General features: G+C 35.1%; 1 protein-coding gene and 1 long non-coding RNA gene across 4 annotated transcripts; one reads left to right on the plus strand and one right to left on the minus strand.

Annotated features, from left to right (window-relative positions):
* Positions 1-954: 954 nt before the first annotated feature.
* Positions 955-11,993, minus strand: LOC147539035 (putative polygalacturonase At3g15720). Its single transcript, XM_086643058.1, has 9 exons — positions 11,970-11,993; positions 11,556-11,663; positions 10,737-10,874; positions 10,459-10,617; positions 6,253-6,484; positions 3,007-3,088; positions 2,217-2,325; positions 1,994-2,110; positions 955-1,200 (listed from the first exon to the last, which is right to left on the minus strand). The coding sequence occupies exons 1-9, from the start codon at positions 11,991-11,993 to the stop codon at positions 955-957; spliced, it is 1,215 nt and encodes a 404-aa protein (XP_086499184.1).
* A 2,005-nt stretch (positions 11,994-13,998) lies between these two features.
* LOC147539036 (uncharacterized) lies at positions 13,999-15,726 on the plus strand. Of its 3 annotated transcripts, XR_015226032.1 has the most exons (4): positions 14,009-14,050; positions 14,277-14,325; positions 14,943-15,062; positions 15,502-15,726. It is a non-coding gene; the product is annotated as an uncharacterized LOC147539036 (long non-coding RNA). The 3 variants fall into 3 exon arrangements; XR_015226033.1 differs by lacking the exon at positions 14,277-14,325 and having other exon boundaries at positions 13,999-14,050; positions 15,502-15,724; XR_015226031.1 differs by lacking the exon at positions 14,009-14,050 and having other exon boundaries at positions 14,097-14,325; positions 15,502-15,724.
* Positions 15,727-24,647: the final 8,921 nt, after the last annotated feature.

The following is a 24,647-nucleotide window of genomic DNA, read 5'->3' on the forward strand; positions in this document are numbered from 1 at the left end:
AAACTCTAAAAATTATATGTGTCAAGTGTGAAAAATGGATCTCTAATTGGTCTCTTTCCTATTTAGTTATTTAGAGATACTCTACTACAAAGCCTTCTCAAATGCAACACTCGAGAGAAATTCTAAAAACCTATATTTTGGTGTAAAATTAGTTGATTTGCTTATGCGACACTTAGAGATCCTCAAGAGGACACTCTAAATTTAGAGTGTCCTCTTAAGGATGTCCAAAATAACTACCGCCACCTCATTTTAGAGATCCAAGTTAAGTGTTGCATTGGAGATGGATTTTGAAGAGAAACTCAAAAAAAATCTTATCTGGCACTCTAAGATTTAGAGTTTGAGTCTTGCATTTGAGATGCTCTAAGTGTCAATGTAGAGACACTCTAAACTTTTTTTTGTCTCCAATAGAGATCTCTAGAATACATTTACTTAATACACATGTCACTCTTCAATTCAATAGATAAAAAGTAGTTCAAAAGCAAGAGTTTCTATTGGTTAGGATTTGAAAGTGACACTTAGAGAGTCTCAAGGAGACACTTTAATTTAAGAGTGCCTCTATTAATAAATGTTCCGCATCGTCATAGAGTGTCTAGTTGAGTGTCCCATTGGAAAAGATTTTTAAACAAAATCTTTATAAATCCTAAGTGGCACTTTTTGTTTTAGAGTTTGAGAGTCCCATTGGAGATGCTTTTAAGGGTTATATTGGCCATGAGGGTCTAAGATCTATTTGAGACGATAGTTATTGAACTTAGCTAGTTCATGATGTATGTATGTCATAAAATGACGTAACGACTCCGTCGTACAAAAAAAAAAAAAAAGAATGAGACAAACATATGAATATGTGAATTGAATATAATTATTTTTTACTAACTAATTCTCAAAATGATTGGAACTACATTCAAGTTTGTGTTTACATGACATATCAAAGTTGGGATCACAAAGAAAGACACTTCATTAATATTTTGAGTAGTAATCTTTTGATTGGGATAAACAAGGAACAGAAGGAGAAGTAGAAATAGCTCTACCATGAGCATTTAAACATTCAGAGTGAGTCTCTGTACTGGATCTGATATCAATGTGGTTCATTATGATGTTATTGCAACCCAAACTCTGACTACACAACAAGCTAATTGCTTCTGGACGCAATGATGTTCCTTGAATTTCCTCGAATGTAACGTCACTAATTTCCACAGCAGATGTCTTTGCAAGTTTTACATCAAATAATAATCATGATTAGTAGTTGTAAAAAATAAAAAATATTTTATAATATAATAAGACATTTTTTTAAAAAAAAATATTAAATTATGATGGGATACAATTGTTTACTACTAATTAATTTGGGGAAAACCAAGAATGGTTATTTTCTTATCGGCCCCTAATGTGGAATAAACTTCCCACGTGGCCCCTTGATTAGAAAAAACCGAAAATATATAGATGCCCTTTTTTTTCCTGTTCGTGCATTGACTCGTACATAAAGTTTGAGCTTTCCCAAATCACCCTTTGTATTTTTCTTTTCCTTTTGTATATCCCTTTAATGTTTCCCTCTCTTCACCTTCGATTTTTCATCAAACCATTTCCATCTCCATCGACATATTTTTCTTTCAAAAACACTCATTTCTCTTAATGAAATGGAGATGAAGAAGGTGATCCAGAGGGGATTTGAGAAAAATGGGAAAAAAGTTTTGAGTTATATATACATGTATATAGAAGATGAAGTTAATGACCAAGATGAAAGTGAGAAGATGAAAGTGAGAAGAGATAAACATGAAAGAGAGAAAAACAAAAAAAAGTAATTTGGTAAGTTTAAATTTGACTTATGGAAGCACAAAAGGTGTCATTTCCGTATTTTTCCTATATTTGAGGGTCACATCAGATCTGACCTTAGTTTAGGTAGCCATTAGAAAATAATTCTTAAGAAAATAGATATATAGAAAGAAACTTCAAATTAAAGAATTAAAATTTGGAAAATTGTAAGTAAGTTGAGATATCTTACATAATTCTTGCAACCACGACGAGAGGGACAATAGAACTGGTCAATAAGAATTGGATATTTAACGTCAACAAACTGTATTTGGCGAAATGAAATGTTCCTTGCGTATCCCTTGCCACCCTTAGGAAAGAAAAAAAAAAAAAGATATCTCTAAGTTTATTTTGCCATGTTTTCGAATAATAAACAATATAAAATATTTATTTAGAGAATAGAGACCTAGCATTACCTGCCAAGTTTTGACCCTCACTCCACACATAGTTCTTGTGAAATTGCAATTTTGTACATGTATTTCTTCTGCTGTATCATGAGCACCATTTTTACCTAAGCTCCCCACACTACAAGATCAAGAATCATATTCAAACTGAGATAATGACATAACCATGAAGATTAATGAATGAAATGACTTATGATAATTAGTAAAAACCAAAATGTTGATGTGGGTTTCGGTGTATCGATTCAACCAGTTGACTCGAGTCACTGATGAAACTGGTTCTTATTTTGATTTTATTTGTATATCAACAAGAAATATTTTTGTTCCAAATTAACGGAGAAAAACCGAGGAAAAGAATAATTCAATGTCTTTTGTATATCAAACTAATAGAGTCTGTTGTCCGGAATAGATGATTCGTAGATGAACCTAATTATCGATGACAATTCCTCTTTGTTTCTGATTTATGGCTTTAAGATAATACACTTCTCAATTCGAAAAATTAGAATAAATAAAAAAAAAGTGAAACAAGATGATTAGAAAAGAATGCTTTAATCGAAGCCGATGGATATTAATTACGGAGCATTCTAAGTCGGAAGCTATCTAACCCAATGAAGCAAATTTCCGTTCTAATCTCGAATATTCATTCATGTGGCATAGTGCTACTAGCTATAGGTAGACCGAAACCAAACTAAAAAGCTCTCCCAAAGGTATTATTTGTAGGGGCATAGTGCTACTAGCTATAGGACTAACATATTACTACTAATTTCTTCCCTAGTTCTAAAATTGCAAATATTTTTATACAAACCTTATGCCATGTCCTGGTCCGCAATTGAGGTTAGTGATGTTAACAAAGGACGTTCCGCCATTAATAGCAATGCAGTCGTCACCTACAATAATTATGGAGAGGATGAAAAGAACTTATAAGATTAAGGAAAACTATAATCAAGCCGTCTTATCTACTCTATTGATGACTGTTTTACTGACGTCATAATTTTTGAAAATTTATCCGTTGATATGTACTTGTTTGTAAGTAAATTGTTTAGATTTTAGCGCGTTTATACGGAGACATGTTCTGCTGATTTGATACCAACTTTTGTTCCTTTTTGTTTCTAAATTTATCCTTTATTGTTTATGGCATCTAACATTTATGTCTCATTGTTCATAATTTTCTATTTCTTCAAAAGGGATTCTGGAATCTAGGCCTTGGCAACTTGGAAGAACAACAAATGCTCATTAATGTGCATTTGTAGCTATGGATGAAGTGGCTGAATATGTAAACTTATGTGAGTGTACTTGTGTAAGGTGCTGTTTGTTTTTTAAAATATTTCAGATGTTTGTTTTTGTTATTTAAGAAAATCTGAAATGTTGGCTGAATGGAGTCCACATCTGAATAGGCTGAAAAGTAGGCCACTTTTTTCAGACTTCAAAATAAGACTGAATACAAAAGCCCAAATCTGAAATGAGTCAAATGACACTAAAAGCCCTACAAATTACAAATATTCTCATATGGTCAAACATTTTACCACCACCACCGGAAAAACCACCACCACCGGAATATACCACCACCACCACCACCACCACCGAAAAATTAACAAATCGACACCGGGACCACCAACACCACCAACACCACCACCACCACCACCCAAACGACCACCAGAAAAAACCACGACCACCACAGGAACAAGCCACAGCTCATACAACCACCAGAATAAACCACCACCACTACCAAAGGAGCAAACACCAACACCACAGGAAGAAACCACCACCACTAACAGAATCCGATAGTCACCACAACCAAAAACCTATCAGACACTAAAGATCGGTGAGGGAGAGATAGAGAAGGTTTAACTCACCCATCTGGAGAGAGAGAGAGAGAGAGACTAAAGATCGGTTAGAGAGAGAGGGATTTCCATTGTTGGATCTCCATCGTCCGAGTTCCATTTGTTAGAGAGAGGAAGGCTGAAAAAGGGAGGCTGAGAGAGACGGTAGAGAGATTAGGGTTTACTTTAGTTTAGGTTTTGGTTTCCATTTTAATGCAATGAGAGGGAGGCTGAGAGAGATAGGGACGGTAGAGAGAAATTAGGGTTTAGGTTAGGTTTTGTTTTTTTTCTTTTTATTGCAACCAAACGAGTGAGAAATTAGAGGTTAGGCTTTGTTTGTTTAAAGTGCCAAACAAGGGTATATATGTAAAAGATTAATTTTCAGACTTAATAATTCAGATTGAAAAACAAACATGCTAACTTATAAAATCATTAAGTAAATTCAGATTCAGCCAATTCAATTCAGCAATTTCAAATTCAGCAATTTCAGATTCAGACACAAATAAAAAAACAAACAGCACCTAACATTTTGAGGAGGTATCTCACTATGTAAGTTTAAATGGAGTTTTTTAATATGTTACAACATGTTAAATGAAGTTTCCCCTCTTTTATTAGTTAAAAGTTAAAATCTTTGGAACATTGCAATACTCTGAAATGGAAAAAGTAAATGTACTATTCTTGGGGGTTTGAACCATGAATGTAATCTATTTGGTGCTGATCCAACAACAAAACTATTGTTTGGTAAGTAAATTTGGTGAATTGTATTGGAACTTTGGAAGGATGTAGTTTTAAGTGTTGATGCACCAAGGATTTTTGTTTTGCATTAACAAAAAACTTAGATGGAGAAAGAGGTTAGAGGTTTATCAATCAGTGGTGCTTTTTAGAATTTTATTTTCTTCTCGTACTTCTGAAAGATTGTTGTTTGTGATTTGATTACTATCATCTTGTTACCTCCCACCTCACTCCCTTGTCTACCGTATAAGAATAAGACAAGGGGGAATTTTTTCATTTTCAGTCTTTGCAAGTGTGTGAACTTCTAAAAACTAGGGGTATTCGTTGGTTCGGTATCCGGTAATTTGGTATCATCCGTTACCAAACCGCTCATGGTTTGGTTAGCGATTTTTCAAACCATTACCAAACCGTTCATGGTTTGGTTCGGTTACTAATCAAACCATCATAAGCGGTTTGGATACTACTGGATACCAAACCATCCATAAAACAATTTGTTCTCCATGAAAATTGGCGAATCGAGTTACTTTCTTCATACACTGACGTATAAAATCAAGAAAACACTCTTTAAAAATCTGGAGAAACAATCAAAATAACATAATACGTCGAAAAACGTTTGAAACATTAAAGACATGTGCAGGTCACCGACCGAAATATTATGTAGTAGCTAGTAATATTATCGATACATGAATTGTTTTAATATAATACTAGCTAGTAATATTATATTGTAGTGGTGTTGTTGTATTTGTATGACTATGGAGATATGATATATATATATATATATATATATATATATATATATATATATATATATTTTAGAAAAAATATGTAAATATACAATTATAAATATTAATTGAACTTAACTGGTTCGGTTTGGTTTTAATGGTTCCTAAGAATTACATCCATTTACCGAACCAAACCAGTTGGTTTTTGAAAATCTACAACCACACCAAACCACTCGTTGTTTGGTTTGGTTAGAAAACCGACTCGACCGGTTTGGATCAGTTTGGTTTGATTGGTTCGGTCTATTTTTGCACACCCCTACTAAAAACACCCCTAGTTTTATCTACCACATAGGCATAATGGTGTACAAGAGAGTAAGGTGGGAGGTAACTTAATCATTTTTGTTTAAATTTTTCTGCTCTATTTTCCATTTTCTTGTCTTGCCACCACCTATTACAAATTTACAATAGTCCTCCACCACCACCACCACCTATTACAATAGTCCACCACCACCATGATGTATGTAGTGCTAAAACACTACATTAGAGTATTCCAAGTTACACAAATTAACCGTTTTTTGGTTTTGAAATCTTTATAAGGTGTGTGTTGTACATAAAGCAAGGCATGAATTTTGGAATAAATTCAAATGAGCAAGAAATCATACTTTCTCTCTAACTTGGTTAGAAGGGATTTTGATCTTTTGGGCCTTTTGGCCAAAGGAGAAAGCAAAAGGAAATAAAAGACACAAGGAAGGGCTAAAAGGGATAAAAAATAGTTACCAGTTCCAATGGATGAGTCTCTGATTTCAATATGGGAGGAAGAAGAAATGTCAATCCCATCAGTGTTGAGACTATCTTCAGGGGCACTTATGTTAATGTTGGATATAAGAACATCATTGCATCCAACAATTGAGATGTGGTTTCTGGCGCTATTCAAATGTCTTATTCCTATCAGTCGAAGACGGTTGCAATGACCCAATGTTAGAGCCTGTTGTACATGGGTTTCATGCAACTATGTTAGGAGAGTGCTACACAAAAAAATGGATGCTACTATATGCAACTTCAGTTTTGCTAAGGACAACTATTAGATAAAAATAACTAAATAAAACTAACAAAAATTGTGTCTTAAATTGCTAACCAACACCAAAAATCAAGTATAACCGAATCTCTCCTCCATCTATACACAACTTTAAAAAGATTATTACACAAAATAACTAAATAGAATTAATTGAATTTTGTTTTAAGTTGCTAAACCCAACACTAAAAGAAAAAAAAAAATCAAATATAATTGAATGCGAATTTTTTCTCAAAATTCAAATTTCTATTACCATAATTAATTATTCATAAATAAAATCTATTCGAACATTAAACTAAAAAGTTAACCAAATATTAACAGTAAAATTTGTTCGAACAACTAAAAAGTTAACCAAATTTATTCGATTTACCAATTCTTTCTCATTATCTTTCAGTCGGTCTGGGTAAGAATGCCCTATCAATGACTCTGGTATTATATAGTTATGATGCCCGCAAATAACCTTTACTACTATGACTTAGTCAAGCTTAGTTTAAACCTCAATAGCGTATATTTCATTAAATCAAACCGTGTTTATGGATTAGAATTTTGATTTATCAAGTCCAACGGGTATTTATAGATTAGAATTTTGGTTTATCAAGTCCACCAGATATTGTTCAACAAAAAAAATCCAACAGATATATTTTCAACAAAAAAAAAAAAATCTCATGGGATATTCATAAAATCATACTACATAAAATCACTATGTATATTTTTAAGCTTAGTTTAAACCTTAATAATGTATATTTCGTAAAATCATACTACATAAAATCATACTACATAAAAATAATGTATATTTTTTAAAACCTATAACACGTTTAAGTATTTTTTTTTTTTTAAATATTAGATAACACTAATACAACCAATTTTATTTTTGTTTAATAATTAATAAAAGAAAAAATTGTTTCTAGTAAATAATTTGGGAAGTTAAAACATAGTTGTATTTAGCAATCTAAGATTCAAAAAATTATTTGCTAGATAAAACCTATAAATCGATCTTCGGTTTTGTTTAACAATTTAATAAAAAATAAATGGGTGTGTCTAGCAAATAGCTTTATGAAGCTTTGTTTAGCATTTGTCAAAAAAATAAAAAATCGACTACTTAATTTTTTACCTGATGACTCACCTTTACTACACACAAAAGTAAAAAAAATTCGAAGTTCGACTGCGATCTAAACTGTGCTTTTAGTCGGGTGAGTCAATAAGTCATAAATTAAGTCAAGATCTTTTCTGCATTTAGCATTATCGACGGAAATTCAGGCACTAAGCTTTATCATAAATGACAGACATTTATTTTCTTTGTCGATTCAGACAAGTTCAAATTTCTTACAAGGTTTGAACACTATCTGGTCCAAACATCGTCCAAGTTGAAGTCTGAACCCATGGTGTTTTTGGGTATGTTAGATATAGTGTCTGCATCTCTTACTTTTCTATAAATAAATAAAAACAAGAAAACGATAATAAAAACTCACCGTTGGTCTTGTGCACCTTTGCTGAAAAATTAAAGAAACTTAGTTAGAAAACTAAATTACCAATAAATATATTGCTGAGTAGAATTACAAATCTTTGATTACTATCCAAGAGTTTATCTATGAGGATGATTTATCCATGACTGGCCAGTAGAGTTTAAGTTTATGGACGTAAAGTTTTTAGTTTGATAAATTTATGCAAGAAGCTGATGCAACCAATAATAGAGAAAAGAGGGTGAAAGTGTTGAACCTGAATCACTCGAATCCAATTCTAGGTAAATGAGAAATTCAAGTTTAAAGTTCAAATGAAGTTCGGTTAAGCTAGGGACTAAACGACAAAAGAGACAAATCAATTTGGAGGCTATTTGGGCGAAGTGAGCATGTCAAGATCTGAACGACTCGCGATTAACCCGCAGATTCACTAAAGGCAGATTCACTAAAGATCCAACGACTGAGCGCCAGATCCTTTGGGATCTTAGTGGGACGCAACGAGAATTGTGGGATACGCAAGGATCCAACGCCCCGCTCCCACCCGTTTCGGGCATGTAGAGGGATTGACCTGAATCTTGATAAACGGTCGAAATTCTCATTTGTTTGGTGCCATTCGGTCCTAATCTAAAGGTAGGTGTTCCACCCGAGTTTTTGAGGGAAATACAACAGTCCAGAAACCAGTCGACCATTTTCTAGACTGAAATTTCGAATTTAGTCATCTTACTGAAGGCACATGTGCCTATTCGATTCCTATATAAACAACTCAAATTCACTTTATTTTTCATTCAATTCATTCCCTTCTTTTCTCTCTTATCTTCTCTTCTCTTCCCTAATTGAATTCACTATTCCAAGTGTGTCTGGAATAAAATTTTGATTTCAAAAATATTCAAGTGTGTCTAGAATTCGAAGAAAGAATCATCCGAGCGAATTCATAAGCATTCAAGTGTCTAGAAGATCAAGTCACATCAATCAAGAAGCTCGTTGGTACTGTTACACCCAAACTGTGAAGTACTATCAAAATTCTGAAATGGTAGTCGTTGTATCTCGGAGGTATACACCCAAACTGTTGGTACTGTTACAGGGGTGTAAAATGTCTTAAGAAAAATTATTTATTCTCGCCTTGACTACAATATTCATCTTCTTATCCTCCGATGTTTTCTAATTTCTTTTTCATCTAACTCGGTTGAACCGAAAGGACTACTGATAAGTCATTACCCACTATCGTTTATTACTCTAGAAATAAGAGAAAGTAGGTATTCTACTTTTAGAATAAACCGAGACTCTGTTTTAGTACATAAAAAATAGAGAGGTTTCTTAATCTCGACTCTAACCCGAGAAAGGAGACCCCTACACATATTTGCAATTATTTTTATTAGAAAAATCTTTAGGGTTTGATTGATGGAAGGTTAGAGGAAGGAACATAGAGAGAGGAAAATAATGGAAGAGGATGGAAATGAGAAAAAAAGGTGATGATGATTTAGGTGTTGGCGAATTTGTAAAGTCCAGTGTTGGTGAGTTTGTAGACTCGGGTGCCAGGATTTCGGTAAGGAACACGAAGAATTGGGGGAGAAAGAAAAAATCATTTGACTAACTAAAGTAATTTTTAGAAATATTTAACTAGAGTTCGATACAAAGAGAAGTCATCCTGAATTCTACGTAAAAGAAAGTGTATCCCTAATTAGATATTAGTGGCAAAGGGTAAAGTTAAATTCCCTTCATTTCTGTCACTTTTATATTCAAGTTTGTAAGTTAGATTTTTATTTAAGTATAGACAGAGATTTGATGATATTAACATAATTAGAATGCATTAATCAAAAACACTACCCCTCATCTTTAAATTAAAAAAGAAATTGATTCACAAAGCTTATTGTATTTCACAAGTGTCATTGAAGGCTAAATTCAAACTCTAATGACCATCAAATTCAAATTTCATGGGTTTAATTTGTAATTGATTGATCAAACAACTGACAGCTCAGTTGGTAAGACATGTATTCCTAAATCCTAGAGGTCGCAGGTTGGATTCCAAGCTGATGTAAAATCTATTGTTTATTGAGATCGAGTTATAAAGGTATAAATACTGTAGTTTGATGGGATTTAGGCCAGTAGTTTATTTGGGATGTAGGCCCCCTTCTTTCAAGGTTTAATGCGGCAGTTATCGTGTTTATCACATTTTTGATGTATCAAGGCCTTTGTAATGACTTTCGCAGTTAATTTCCAAAAAGAATCAGGAGAAACCGTAGAAAACTTTGTCGAAAATAATCAGCAACAGAGTGCTCTATTTTCAAATTATTTATTGCAGCATGAACTAAAGAAATTTTTATCAGCGGCCCAAAGTTTTACTACCCGGCAAGGTCAATTTTAAGAGGGAATACGAGGTATAGGGGCACCAACAAGGGGCAGTAAAACTACGGATGAATTAAACCTGTATGTTTAGCTCATAGCTAATAAACTCACAATAGGACATGTATTGTTCCACCAAATTGGACCTTGGCCGTCGATTTGTCCATTTCCTTCAATGATGAGTCCATCAATTCGATTGAAAACCAGCCATGTGTATAATTGTGAGCCCGACCATGCTGACATTGTGCTAGGTGCAACAATATTCCCTAATATCTGCAACCAAAATAAGTTACACGAATTAAAATGTAAAGATATATTCTTGTAGGATTTTTGTGCAAGATTTCATTTAAAATAGATAATGTTTTTGTGTAATGAAATGTACTTTTATGTACCTGAACACGAGGATCAGGAGATGAGCAAGGCCCATTGAAGGTGATAGGACTCAAAAGAAAAGTCCTCCCAGGTTCTAACAATAGAATTGGGGAAGGTGTAGTTGACCTACACATATCTGTCCATGCTCTTAGAAATGCCTGCACAAATTAGACCCATGCACAAGTAGGGTTTTAGAAATTAAACATTTCATGATTAGGATTTATTTTCATAAAAGAAATGTGAAGGGTGAAATTCAAGTCTCCAAATTCAAATATGTTATGATCATTTTGTTGAAAGACAAATATAATGTTCTTTCAAATTTTACTTATTTAAAGTAGGAATTTGTTTAATGTGTTTAAAAAAATGTTAGGACATAATTTATTTTCTTTTTTAACAAAAGATATTAGAATCGCCACAATCATGAATGTGACTTAAATTTTATCTTGTTAAAAATAGAAAAAAATTTGGTGACTTTTTAAAATAATATTTTTTATAATTTACTTTCTGATATGGTCAATCCATAACTAAAATGGTTTCTTTGTCGGTAATTGGAGAGATGTCTCGAGTTTTGAAATTAATGGAGGTGAATGTTTATTTGCTGATCGTAATTGAGGATCAATGTCAAATTTACCATAATATTATCAAAAGATTTACCCTTTGGTCTCATATTAGTCATGACATTAGCCATGAAGTCTTAAATTGTCCAACTGGAAATTTGGTACCAAAAACCTTACTTTCACTCATTCCTCTTAACCATAAAAGAGATAAATTAGATTGTTTGTGGTCAAAATGTGATGTTTGAGTGGGAACTCATTAAATCAGAATAAAAAGAGAATTACTTGGGCGTCATCAGCAATTCCATCTCCTATAGCTCCATAATCAACAACATTGAAGACATCACTTTGAGCTATACTTAATAGCACCATCAAAACAACAATTACCAAATTCTGCCAAAACTCCAAAAAGACCCAACCAAAATTAGTCCAAATTAATTAATGTCAAATTTAATTATCGGAGTTACTACTTGACTCAATTCAAATAAAATGTCAAAACGCAAACACGTGCAAACACGTTAGTAGGCACTTCTTTTGGCTGATTTGTAAAATAACTCTTTTAAAAACCACTCTAGATTGTGTCTAATTTTGAATTTTCTTTATCTCGAAGTGAAAGAAAACTCCCTATCTAAATAAAATGTGTAATCATAAAAAATCAGTGAGCGCAAAGTATAAAGAAAACGTAAGAACTTTTCTTACCACATCTCTTGATAACAAAGCCATTCTCTACTATAGTAAGATCAAATTAAAAGGCTTGAGAGTTGTGTGGGTTTAATTGGGATTGTTTTTTGTTAAACTCATATTTATAAACATATGTAGAAAGGGATTGATAAACATCACTAGATTGTTTTTAAAGACGTATCAGGAGTAATTATCATTTGATATCAACTTAAAATTCTCTTTGATTTACAATGAAATGATATACATTTATGGTACTAGAGAATGTTGATTATATGGGAGTTTTAGTTGGGAATATTATATCACAGTCATCCGGATTGAATGATATTTGTAATCTTTTGGATATTTATATCCATTTTATCCGATCCTATTGGTAAAGATATTTTGCTTTTAGAAAATAAGTGATTGAGTCGACATCTATGTAATAAAATATAAGGGAAAAAGCTGACTTGGACAAACATCATTCTTAATTAAATAATATTGTCTAGAAATCCTTTTTAAAATTTAAAAGATAGTCCTTCTTAGAAATAAAATAACTTAAAAAAGGCAGTGCATTAAATAGGGAGAGCACTTTTTTTAGAATAGGGAGGGATAAACATTTAAAAAAAAAAAAATCTCAAATTTATACTTTGGTCCCTCCCATCAAATTATTTTGGACCAAAAGAGAGACAAGAGAGTATCCTCCTGTTCGACTAAAAACCTTCAAGAGAGAAGAAAGAATCCTGTTCGACCTAAAACCTTCGATCAAATCAAAGAGAGAGAAGAGAGATAAACATTCTGAAAAGGAGAAAAGCCATAAATATGTTTGATTCTATCAAAAAGAGTGATATAGAGATAAAAACCTAAACCCTAGACTAACACAATACTCATCTCCATAGAGAGTTTGTAATTCTTGTTATTGCTTGATTTCTACATAGATTTTTAGGATTTTAACACTAATTAAAGTAACTTTTGAAGAAAGTATCAATGTTGCAATGAAGAATACAAACAAGGATGTAACTCGAAAAATATATAAGTGACATTTACATAAAAAGAAATTTCGCTTTGCATAAATATAAATTCATGAATAGCAATTGAATTTTTTTAAAAAAATTCGGCCAGAGCGGTTGAAAAAACAGCCTAATTTCAACCGTCTCAGCCGAAATTTATTGTTATTTTCGGCGGAACCGACCGAAATTTGTTATCTTTTTCAATCGACCCAACCGAAATTTGTCATCTGTTTCAGCCGTTACGACCAAAATTTGTTGTCTTTTTCCACCGACCCTACCGAAATTTGTTGTCTTTTTCAGTCGATCCAACCGAAAATTCTTTACGAAAAAAAAGACCTAAACCATTAAAACGTTTGTTCAACCATAGAGGAAGACAAGAAAATAATATTTCTTTGCCTGAGACATATTATCTTCATTATAAATGTCTTTGATTAAGTCGATAACTTCGTTTAAGTCGATGGTTTCGTTTAAATCGATGTCTACGTTTTAGTCAAACGAATCTTCTTTCTTGATCACTACAAAAATGGGCTTTATTGCCGACGGCCTTTGTCGACGGCTTAAACCAAAACCGTCGGAACAGATGTTATAGCCGACGGTTTTTAGTGGATTCCGTCGGGAGAAATAGAGAAATGCCGACGCCTTACCTAAATACCGTCGGCAGATACCACCACGGTAACAACCTGGTCTTTCGCTTCGCCTACGGGTGGGCCGACGGAGCTAAAAACCGTAGGCAGTTGAACCTGAGACGACGGTTTATTACTTCGTCGGCGACAAATGGGCGCCAAAATTTTTGGGAAGAAATTTTCGCGGCAATGGTTGTTTATACATTTTATACCCATCTCCCTTTTTTTCTCTTTCCTTTATCCGTAATTCGCGATATATTTATGAGATGGCCTGATAGGGAGAAAACTCTAATTGTGCTATAACCTACCCATATGTCGATTCAAAATTGCAAAAATCTGTAGTTGTTTTTGAGAAAATTACTCATATTGTTTTTGTTTGGATTACTTATTGGCAGTTTTTGTTCTTTGGTTAAGCTAGAGAGGGAGCTTCTGAGTTTGTGTTTTTTTGGGGAAATCAAGAAATTGCAAAAATCTATAGCTTATCTTACAGGTAATATTCCCAACTTTGTTTGTTTTTCATTTACTTATTAGCTTGGTCTGTGTTTGAAATATGTATCATGTTTTAGCATAACCATGTATTATTCAGACATGGTACTAACTTCATTAAATATATCATGGATTCATGAGTACTTATTCTACTATATACTATTGTTAGATGGCTTGATTACAAAATAACAATATCGTTTTACACATTTTGTTCCCATGATTACCAAGAGATATAGGGCAAATTGAAGGTTGAATTTGATGTTTTCATCTTATTTGGAGGTTAGTGATATGTGCCCTTTGTTTATTTCGGTTGTTCTTTGTTGTTTTTTCTCAATTTCTTCATGTTTTAGAGTCTAATTAGAAGCGGGTCTTGTTGGAGATGGAGTTGAGTTTTTGAATTTTATGTCACTTCTCTCATAAATATACAAAAAGTTATTCATCTTACGTTGTTTCTTCTCTTGTGTTGGTAGCTTGTCGTTGTTCATTTCTTCTCGTGTATTTCCAATTAGTCTTCATAATTTACAGACAAAAGCTCTGATGTTAGTTTGCAGAAAGTGATGTCTGCAAAGTTGTACAGTTATTTGTTTCAAATCTTTGCCATAAGAGATGGATACTTCCTTGGTGTATGAGCCAATTTCTGAAGATTTAAGTGGTCACCGTGGCTTGTTGTCAAGCTATATCTTTGGAATTATTTTGTTCAACGTTCATAGTTGCCTTTTATCTACAATTATAACTTTTTCAATGGGTTTTGATCCTCATCCTATTGTTTATTCTAAATTCCAAACTTATTCTCAATTTCTAATTGAATTTGAGAAGTCACTATGATTTTTCGGGTTCCACTTTTCCTTTGGGTTTCTTGTAAGTGGTTCTAAGTTATTTATGATTTTTCTTTTCAGGTTTCAAGCCTTGCTTCTGAGGTGTCTAAGATCAGTAACTACAAAGTTTCCTAGGCTATTAATTTTGCTTGCTGTAGCGTGTGTCGTTTCTCGTCAGGTTTTATATTCTTCAAAATTCAGGTAGACTACAATCTTATACAATGATTTTCTACATATAATTTTCAGTCATATGACGAGGAAGTCATAATAATGGCATGTTATCTCCCTTAAATTCCACCATTAAATGTACTGATGACATATGACACCCTAGGATATAGAGATTTAAAAGGTAATCCTTCGCCAATGAAGCCTCTGCAGTTTAGGCTAGTATGGTATATGAAAATTAATGCGTTGTCCATTGATGGCTGGTGTTGGATCACATGTAATATAGATCTGCGATCACATATGGAGATTCACTTGTTTGTCACGGTTTCAACATCAACATACTTTTTTTCTTCTTCATGAATCTTCAACCCATTTGTATGGTTTAACTTCTAAATTTTTTGATTGGAATGACTTTAAATCGAATTCAAGCGTAAACTTCCAACAACTAAGACATGTGTTATATCTTCTTTTGTAGGGATTGAAATTGCTGACAAAGAAATAAATTTTGAAGAACGGAGATTTATATACAAATGATGTTGTTGTTGGTAGTAATATATAGTTTACCTTTGTAAAATGTTCAAAATTTGACCAATTTATCTATAGATTTATGTTTTATAAATTTGTTTCGAAGTCTATGTTATGATGAAACAGAAGGTTATTATTGTTCAATATATTGCTGCAGTTTAAACACCACCTGCGGCAACAGCGGGTTAAAAAACTTTTTATTTTTGTAATTTTGATAAATATTGCCGACGGTAATTATTTCTAATGCACCGTCGTCATCACAATGTGATTCCTAGGAAAGTAACCGGATATTGCCGACGGAGTGGGAATTTAGGAGAGCGTCGACACTACCACTCCCGACGGTAGGTTGTCGTCGACAATAGTATCCCCGACTTTCATATAGCCGACGTTTTCTGAGCCGTCGGTAGTCACTTCTGTCGACGGTTTTTGTTAGTTGCCGACGGTTTTATGCCTTCGGCAAATAACCTTGATATTTGTAGTGGATGTAGGTTGCCTCCTTCGTTAAACGGTGGGTCCTCATCCATGAGATCTTGAGGCATCATTAAAAGCTCGAAACAAAGACTATAGTGATGGTAAACTTTGCAAGTTTTTTAATACTAATGGTGATGTTGATAGTAGTGACGATATTAAGGTTTTGGTTGTTTATGTGAGAGAAACTACAAGTGAATAAAATATTAGATTTATTATTTATTTTTATTGAAGTCCTTCTATTTTGGCACTATTTATTAAATGATCCTTATAACTCCCTCCTTAAACTAATTTGGTAAAGGAAGAGCAGATACATAAATTGACCTTTCTAACGCACTGCCTTTACTAAATAGTGTTCTTCCTATACCAAAAGCCTAAAAAAAAGAACCATGTCATTTTTGGTAATAAGGAAACAAAAGAAATTGCAGTGGTTAAAAGAAGGAAATTGAAATCTTTCTCTCAATAAAACTGTGTCCTTAGAATAAAATAACCAATTTAAGGAAAAAGAAACCAAAAGAAAATTTCGTCAAATTTGATTGATATTGTTCGTGCCGTAGGGCACGGGATATGCCCTAGTATTTTACATATTAAGAAAAAAATTAAACAAGTTATTTTCCGAAATTATTAAGAGTGTCAAGATTATTATGTGTAGCATTAATGTGCTAAATAATACTACAGTTAATTAGAAATCATGTGATTTCTTATTTTTTCATTTCCAAAATATCCTTAACCATCAAAACTAACTTTGTCTTTCAAGAAATCCAAAAAGTTCTAGGTTCTTCTTCTCTGAATCTTCTTCTTATTTGAATCTTCTTCTTCTATATGAGATGAAGTTGATTTCGCTTGTTGTATGACTTTGATCTCTATAAATATCAACCTGAATAATAATTATGAAATGTTTGCTTCTCTTTTTCTTATTTTGAATATTTTTTTGACTCCTAAAGTTACAACCCTTTTGCTTTTGCGTCACAGATTTATTGCCGATTTTTTTAAAGGGTTATCCAATATCTATGTAACTTCGGGTCACAGACTGACAAACTTCGTGTCTTTACTTTAAATTCATATATCCTATTATTATTGATCGTGAATTTAACAAGATGTACTCCAATTTGTGTGTAGTTATGATCATGATGATTTTTACTGGCCCGATTTATTATACAGGGATTATTAGCTTTATTGGTTTCACACTACATATACACGCCTTTTATGAGTAGCCGATAGAATTTCTAAAGTTAGAAAAATACCATGTATTTGATGTCGTACGTTGGCTAATGAGTTGAAAAAGAAATTTCTTCTTATTTGTCTTTAATTACAGTAAGTATGCATATATTATGATTTAATTTTGGTAATTGTCTATAGGGAAAGTACAAGATGATAAAGTTCCCATACCTTCATGTACTGCAATTAGAAAAGTTTTTTGGTGAAACTGATGTGTGGACGGGATCATTCATATGTTGATGTGCAATAGTAAATTGATCTGAGAAGCACTTAATCAGTTAGAACACATAGCATGTTCTTATGATATGTATGTCTACTTGATGAATTTGTCAAGTCAATTTACTGAAACACATTGGTACATGTAATTCTCAACAGTGGTATCAGAGCCGTTTGCATGAAACTATCTTTGGCTAGAACGAACTAGATTCAAACTTGAGATTGATAGATAGAATTGTTTGAATAAAGCTTCGGACAAAACTTTGATTATTTTGAATTAGATTTACACATAATCAAACATGTATTTGAAAGAATTTCAATGCATGGAATCATTAAATTTTGATGTTTTTGAAAAGAGTCTTCGAAAACGGATCTAACGGATTATAAATTTTGAAAAACGGGTTTCAAAATCATGAAGTTTTGTTGTTGAATAATGAAAAAACAATAGGAAGAAGACAGTCGGTTGGAGGTTTTTGGAAAAATCCAAAAACCTATAGGCCGGACTGGCCAAGACGATTCTAGACCGGCCAGCTGGTCTCGGGACAGCGTCCTGAGATGGAGAAACAAGGGACAGGAAGTCCTGGTCCGAGAAGGACCGGGGTTATTGTCCCAACAGGACTGGGAGTCCGAGATTATCGAATCTCGGACATCCCAGACGCGTCTAGGACGGGTCGAGACGTACGCATCTCGGACGCTGGGATTCCCAGTGGGTCTCGGTCTAGGACCGATACCAGGGAGGCACATCCAGACGCACTTAGAGTGCGACTGGAACGTCCAGATGCGTCTAGGACGCGTCTGGTACATCCAACAACGTCTCGGACTTGGAGTCCGAGATGGCCTACCGTCCAAAGCACTGGACGCGTCTAGGACGCGTCCATGGCGTCTCGGACTTGGAATCCGGGACAGCCAAGTGCTATGCTAGGACGCGTCCAGGACGCATCCAGCACGTCCCAACTGAGACAGTCTTGGCATCCGTCCCTATAAGTCCGGACCATTGACTAGCTTTGACCGAGACTAGTCAAAGGACTTTTTGACCAAGTTTGACTTGAGTCTTTTCGAGTTTGACTTGGGCCCATTGGGCCTTGACTCGAGTGGGAGATTTTATTACTTTTTCCTTCCGATTCCAAAACATAATTTTTCCGACATTGACACGGGCCATTCTAGATCCCAAAACGGACTTTTTCCAAGTTTGATTTTGGAAATCATTAAGGAAGAAACCAAGTGGGCCATTAGTCCGAATTTTACGAAAATTGACTTAGAAGCCCATTAGACATAGGGATGTCACAATATCCCACAATTAGCTATACGGTACATAGCAAAACCTAGAAACGAATTTAGGATACATACTGTATTTTATGAATGTCATATATTTGTATGTATATATATGTGAATTTGTAGTGTAGTATTGCCTTTAGTTAAAATTAACGATTCTTGTTTCTAAGCTCAAACGAGTATGTGCCCGAATAATACTTAGAGTATAGGGTCTAGAAAAGCGATTGATGAATCGAATGATGAGATCATGATTCAAGTGGGAGTAATCAATGGTGGTTCAAGGATGAAAATCCAAACGAACTATTAGGCGAACAAGAACTAACTACAAGATAAAGATCTTTTAGGAGGCTCTACTAAGGTTTTGTATAAAACCTTACGAGAATTCACATGAAAAATTACGTATACGTTACCAATGGTTACGATTTGAGTATAACTCCACTAAGGTAATGCCTGTAAGGACTAGTTATGAGTTCAGAAAAGGTGTGGAAATTTCTCAGAAGGAAGTCACTCTCTTCAGACAACTATTGGAGAAAGATTTTAGAGAAAAGTTCTCATTCTATCTATCAAAGTCTAGAAGAAAGAGTTCTTCATCTCTACCTTCAAGAACGTCCTAGCTGACTTAAAGGAGGGAGTTCAAGTTATACATTCGGTGTCTCAAGTAGAGAAGCTACACTTGAAGCTCTTTATCTTCCGAATACTGGTCGGAATTTAGTTCGTGGAAAAGCGAATAAAGCTATTCTTTTTCCTTCTAGTTCATAGATTATTTCATGTATAGATCCTGGACAACTTAGTGTTAACCATATGATGATTGAGATTCCGCTTACAACATTAGTAACATGATTAGGATATGTATTAGATACATGTAATTCCCAACACCTCATTCATTTTGTGATTCCAGGGCTGATATGTTCGTGTCGGGGGCGAAACAGAGTTGATGCATCTTAGCTTGTCCTGGCGACCTCCCGTTAGGGGTGTAGGTGGCAGAGCGTCGAGGGCTTAGCTGTTCTGCTGCCTTAAGCCAGGTTGACCCGTCGGACTTCAGGTCAAGGCTTGACTTTCTGACGTCAGTCAACGTCTAGACATTTTGTGCATCATCAACTTCTACTCCTCAGTCTCAATACTTTCGACTAAGGAGTGGCGGGACTCATGATGATGCATAAATTGTCCAGACGTTGCGTAACGTCTGGAAGTCAAAGATTGACCTGAAGTCCAACGGGTCAACCCGGCTTAAGGCAACAGAGTAGCTCAACCCTCGACGCTCCGCCACCTACACCCTTAACTGGGAGGTCATCCAGGACAAGCTAAGAGGTATCAACTCTGTTTCGCCCCCGACACAAACATATCAGCCCTGGAATCACTAAAGGAATGAGGGGGGTCCGCGTAAGCTACGCCTCTGTCTCACACCCTAATTGGGGAAATAATAGAGTGCCAAACTTAGCGACTCAATCCCGGAATCTCCCTAAAAGATCCCAGTCGGTTACAGATTTTAAGTGTTTAAGCAAGTTTGGGCTTCAAGAGTCTCAAAGGAGAAAGTACATCCCCAAAGATCTATCACCTCGACAGGATATCTACGAAATTTCCTTAAACCTAGAAACTTTCTATTATCTTAGATACGAGATAAACCTTAGATACTCACAAGAGGAAACTCCTCTAACGGTTTGACGGCCACGGCCTCATATACGCCACCAATCACAGTCGACATAATATCGCCTACAAAAGGGGCCCCCCCATCGTCTTCCAGAGGACACCGTCATCTTGTAACAAGTTCACTTTTCACTGAGTAACACATACTCGCTCCAAAAAGGTTCAATCAATATTCAATCTTTTAATGCAGAACACCCTGTCTGTCTTGAGCGTCGGAGCGATTTTCGAACCCTTTGCCGGTTTCCCCCCAGGAATTAGGAGCTAGGAGCAGGAGCAGGAGCAGGAATCGGAGCTAGAGCAAGGAGCCAGAAAGGAATCTCAATTAAACTCACAGAATATTCTATCATAATGGAGGTTGTCCTGCATCAACTCTCTTTTTCATGCTGATATAACAAAAGTCCATTTTTTGACATCAGCACCAACCTCAATTGCCAAAGAGATGGCTCTTGAGTCTTGGTTACAACATTAGCTTTTTGATGAATATCTATTTAAGAGAAGTTTATGATTATATTCCAAAACTTGAATTTCTTCAGCCATGCCTCACGCCAGTGAGGGGACGTCATAGCTTGGCAAGAGGAAGTGTGTCTAGTGGTGGAAAGCCGAAACTGAAGGAGTTGATGAAGGAGTTGAAGGAGATGTCCTTCGACCAAGGTGACAATGCAAACAATTTGTCGGATAGGATAATTGATGTGGAAGATCATCAAGTCCGATTGATTTAGGGATCGTAGAGTTGTAGCTAGAGACCAACTACGATCGTCGAATTACGAAGTAATTCGCGGCTAACTTCGATCGGATCCTACAACGGGTTACACATAAGAGTGTCAAATTGATCTAGGATATGACTAGTGGGAGTGAGATATAATCATGGGAGTGTCCCATAAACATATCTCATAGGCCTAAAAAGGAATTAGGCAAAGATAGTACAAAAAGGCCAAAAACAGGGTTTTTGGGCCTGAGCCGATTCGGGCACTTCTAGGGCTCGGATTGGGCTGATTTTTTGAGGGACGTTTCCTTATGTTATGAACATTAAATCTGCCAATTTTGGCTGGGTTTGGACGTCATCTCCTTAGGGAATTGAGAAAATACCAATAGTTGCTATTTTCGACTATTTCCCTAAATCTTATTCTAAAGGGTGTTTTGGGAAACCTAAAAGGAGGTGGATTCTTATTAGGGTTCTATATAAACACTCTTAGGGCAGAGAATAAGGTGTGGAATTTCTCTCTACGCTTTCTTACTCTACCACATCAAGTAGAGAGGAGAAAGTGAGCTAATTCCCATTAACTATCTATCTAGTCAAAGAAGAAGGTGTTCTTCTTTCCAACCACCATTGGTGTGCTAGCTATACAACAAGGTGGGAGATCAAATTGATTGCTCGTGTCCCAAGTAGAGGAGCTACACTTGAAGCTCTTGGTCTTCTTCAATCAATTCAACTAGTTCGAGGGAAAAGCGATTAAGGTAATCTACTATCTCCAATTTCTGTATTGGATGATAATTCGACTAAACAAGAGATAGATGAAGAAAGGTGTGTGCGGAAAAAGGCAGAGCTTGTAACTTGCTTAATGCTAGCAACCATGGAACCGACTCTGCAAGAACAGTTCATAGACATGGATGCTTACTCCATGATGCGACAACTTCGGAAAATGTTCCAGAAACAGTCGAGATTGGAGAGGTTTGAAACCTCTAAAGCAATTATGGACATGCGCCTTGAAAAAGGAAAACCAGTTGGGCCTCATGTTCGTCAAATGATCAGGCTCATGGGCAAGCTGGCTAAACTAGGTTTCCCTTATAGCCAACAGACGGCTACCGACACTATCTTTCACTCCCTCCATAGTGGTTTTAATCAGTTTAAAATGAACTACAACATGAATGGATGGGATAAAACGTTGGAGGAACTTCATTCTATGCTTCTAACAGCCGAAAAGGACGTCGCTATAGTGGAGACTAAGAAGGACGTTCTTATGGTACAAAAGGACAAAGGGTTCAAGAAAGGTGGAAAACAGAAGAAGAAAACCGCGTCAAAAGGAAAAGGCAAACGAGTTGCCAAACCTAAAGACAAAGGTCCTCCTCCTGACACCAAATGTTTCTACTGTGATGGCAAGGGCCACTGGAAAAGAAACTGCCCTAAGTTCTTGGAGGACAAAAAGAATGGAACAGTGGCTTCCAATTCAGGTATAAACAGTTAACTTATCAAATACTGTAAAATTCCCAAACTTTGGTATATGATACCTAAAATTGCCCTATCATTGTGAATGTGCAGGCGCAGTTGGGAACTGAGTATTTGGCTAAGGAAGACAAGATCCAAGAGGGAGCAGAAGCCTCGACTGCTAAGGATGCTGAAAGGGATCGAAGTCTACTTTAGGCACTATTCTAGATTAATAGTTTTTCTAGTTTTTAACATCATCTCTGTACTAAGTATTACGGAGAATCAATAAAGAACTTTATTTCTAAATTGGGATGTTAATAAGTGCTAGATTTAACAAACTATACCAAAAGATTCTAAACTTGGTCAAAAAACCTATAAGATAGGTTCATCCCAATCGGAAAGGGATGAGGACAACAGGTCCACTATAACCAAAACATGAATCAAACTGACAAGAAAGAAAGTCTTGAGTCAGAAACAGATATTGATCTTCAAACGTACTTCTAACCTATCCATAAGGATTAAGATGAAGAACACGAATCAAACTCTATCCCCCAAAATCCATTAGTCTAGACATAGCTTCTCACAAAACTACCAAAATTCCGTCTAAAGCTAAATTTGTAAAAAGAGTTACTAAACTAGCTAATATTTGACGCAATTCATTTTTGAAAGAAATTTGGGCTTCTTCCATAACCAATCAAGAGAACAAAGTGTTTGTTGCTCATGATAGTATTCTTCCAATAATTAGCACACCTAGTAGTCTGGGAGAAAAGCACTAATTGTTACAAGAATAAGTGGGAGAAAAGTACAAGTCAATTTAATTCGATCATGAGAAAAATCATGAAGAGTCATGAAGAACAATCATGAAAACTTGTACAAGACGATTAAATTCGACCAAGAGCAACAAACTGCGGCTCCTCGGAAAAGGAAAGGTTAAAGATATGATCTTGTAAACCCACCGCACAAAAGCGAATGTCATTCGCCGGAGAACTCTCAAAACAAGTGAAAGTGTCTCTAAAGGAATATCTCAAAGTAGTTGAGAACATTCCAAATTGTTGGAATATCTCAAAGTAGTTGAAAAAAAATTCCAAATTGTTGTTCAAAAGCCCTGAAAGGTCAAATCTCAAAGACTCAGAAAATAAAGGTTATTTCTGAAAAGATAAAAGACCTGCGCAGAAACGGAAACTGACTCTAGTTTTTTGCCAGAAGCCAAAATCATCATGGAATCCATATCTCGTCAAGACATGAAGCTTGATAATTTAAGTCAACGGAAGACCTAAATTGGTTTTCCAAAGTAGAAAACTGAGAAGGATGGAAACATTCATGTTTCCCTAAACTAGACAAGAAGAATAAGATTCTTCCAATCAAGTTATGTCCATAGGCATGCTTCAGAAATCCATCGACGGATTAAAAGCACGCAAGAGTTAGAATCTTCGATTCAAAAGGCAATCAGAGAAATTTGATTCCTGGAGAATGAAGAAAAATCTTGAATCGCGAGTTTCAAGAAGGTAAGTGGGAAAAACAAACCTTCCGGGTCTGTATGCTGAGTACATACAAAAGATTGAGTACGACATAAGATGTTGTGTAACAGTAAACACACTGACTCAATAAAAGGACCACACACAAGGATGAAATGCCATTTTGGGCATCTGAAGATCTATAAGCATAGATCAAAAGGATGATAGGGTTGGAGAGACTCAGTACGCTGAGATGCTTGAGATCCGAAACAGAAAATCTAAGACTCGGAAAGTCTAAAAGAATTTCGACCCAAAACTCACGACTAAGAGCGTTGCTAAATCGGAGTTTGAAAAGACACCGATGTAGCAAACAAGCATGAGAGAGAGATTTATGTTCGAATACATAAAGTCAATCATATTGGATATGATTAGCATTTGAATATCCAAATTCAGATTTGAAAACCGAAACACTACTTAGAAACATCCTAGAAGGCTAAAGGATGAAGTAGTACAAAAGTTAAACATGTCATCGTAGCAAACTTCTAGACATGGAAGGAAAGTAGGCTGAAAGTGTTTTAAGCCGGGAACTGTTGCAAATACTACATAAAGAATTAAAAGCCTTAACTCTAGTAAAAGTTACTAGGAATTATCAAGGTTGAAGATAACGGTCTTCAAATTAAT

Source organism: Eschscholzia californica, unplaced genomic scaffold, assembly GCF_041429995.1.
Source record: "Eschscholzia californica isolate CP2 unplaced genomic scaffold, dmEscCali1.0.p SCAF_5, whole genome shotgun sequence".
NCBI lineage: Eukaryota > Viridiplantae > Streptophyta > Magnoliopsida > Ranunculales > Papaveraceae > Eschscholzia > Eschscholzia californica.

Bases quoted from the DNA above. Each gene is read 5' to 3' on its own strand.
- LOC147539035 (XM_086643058.1), bottom strand. From the start codon at position 11,993: ATGGCTTTGTTATCAAGAGATGTG. The intron at 11,664-11,969 runs GTAAGAAAAGTT...GAGTTTTGGCAG, and splicing joins CTTTGTTATCAAGAGATGTG to AATTTGGTAATTGTTGTTTT. The intron at 10,875-11,555 runs GTAATTCTCTTT...TAATTTGTGCAG, and splicing joins GAATTGCTGATGACGCCCAA to GCATTTCTAAGAGCATGGAC.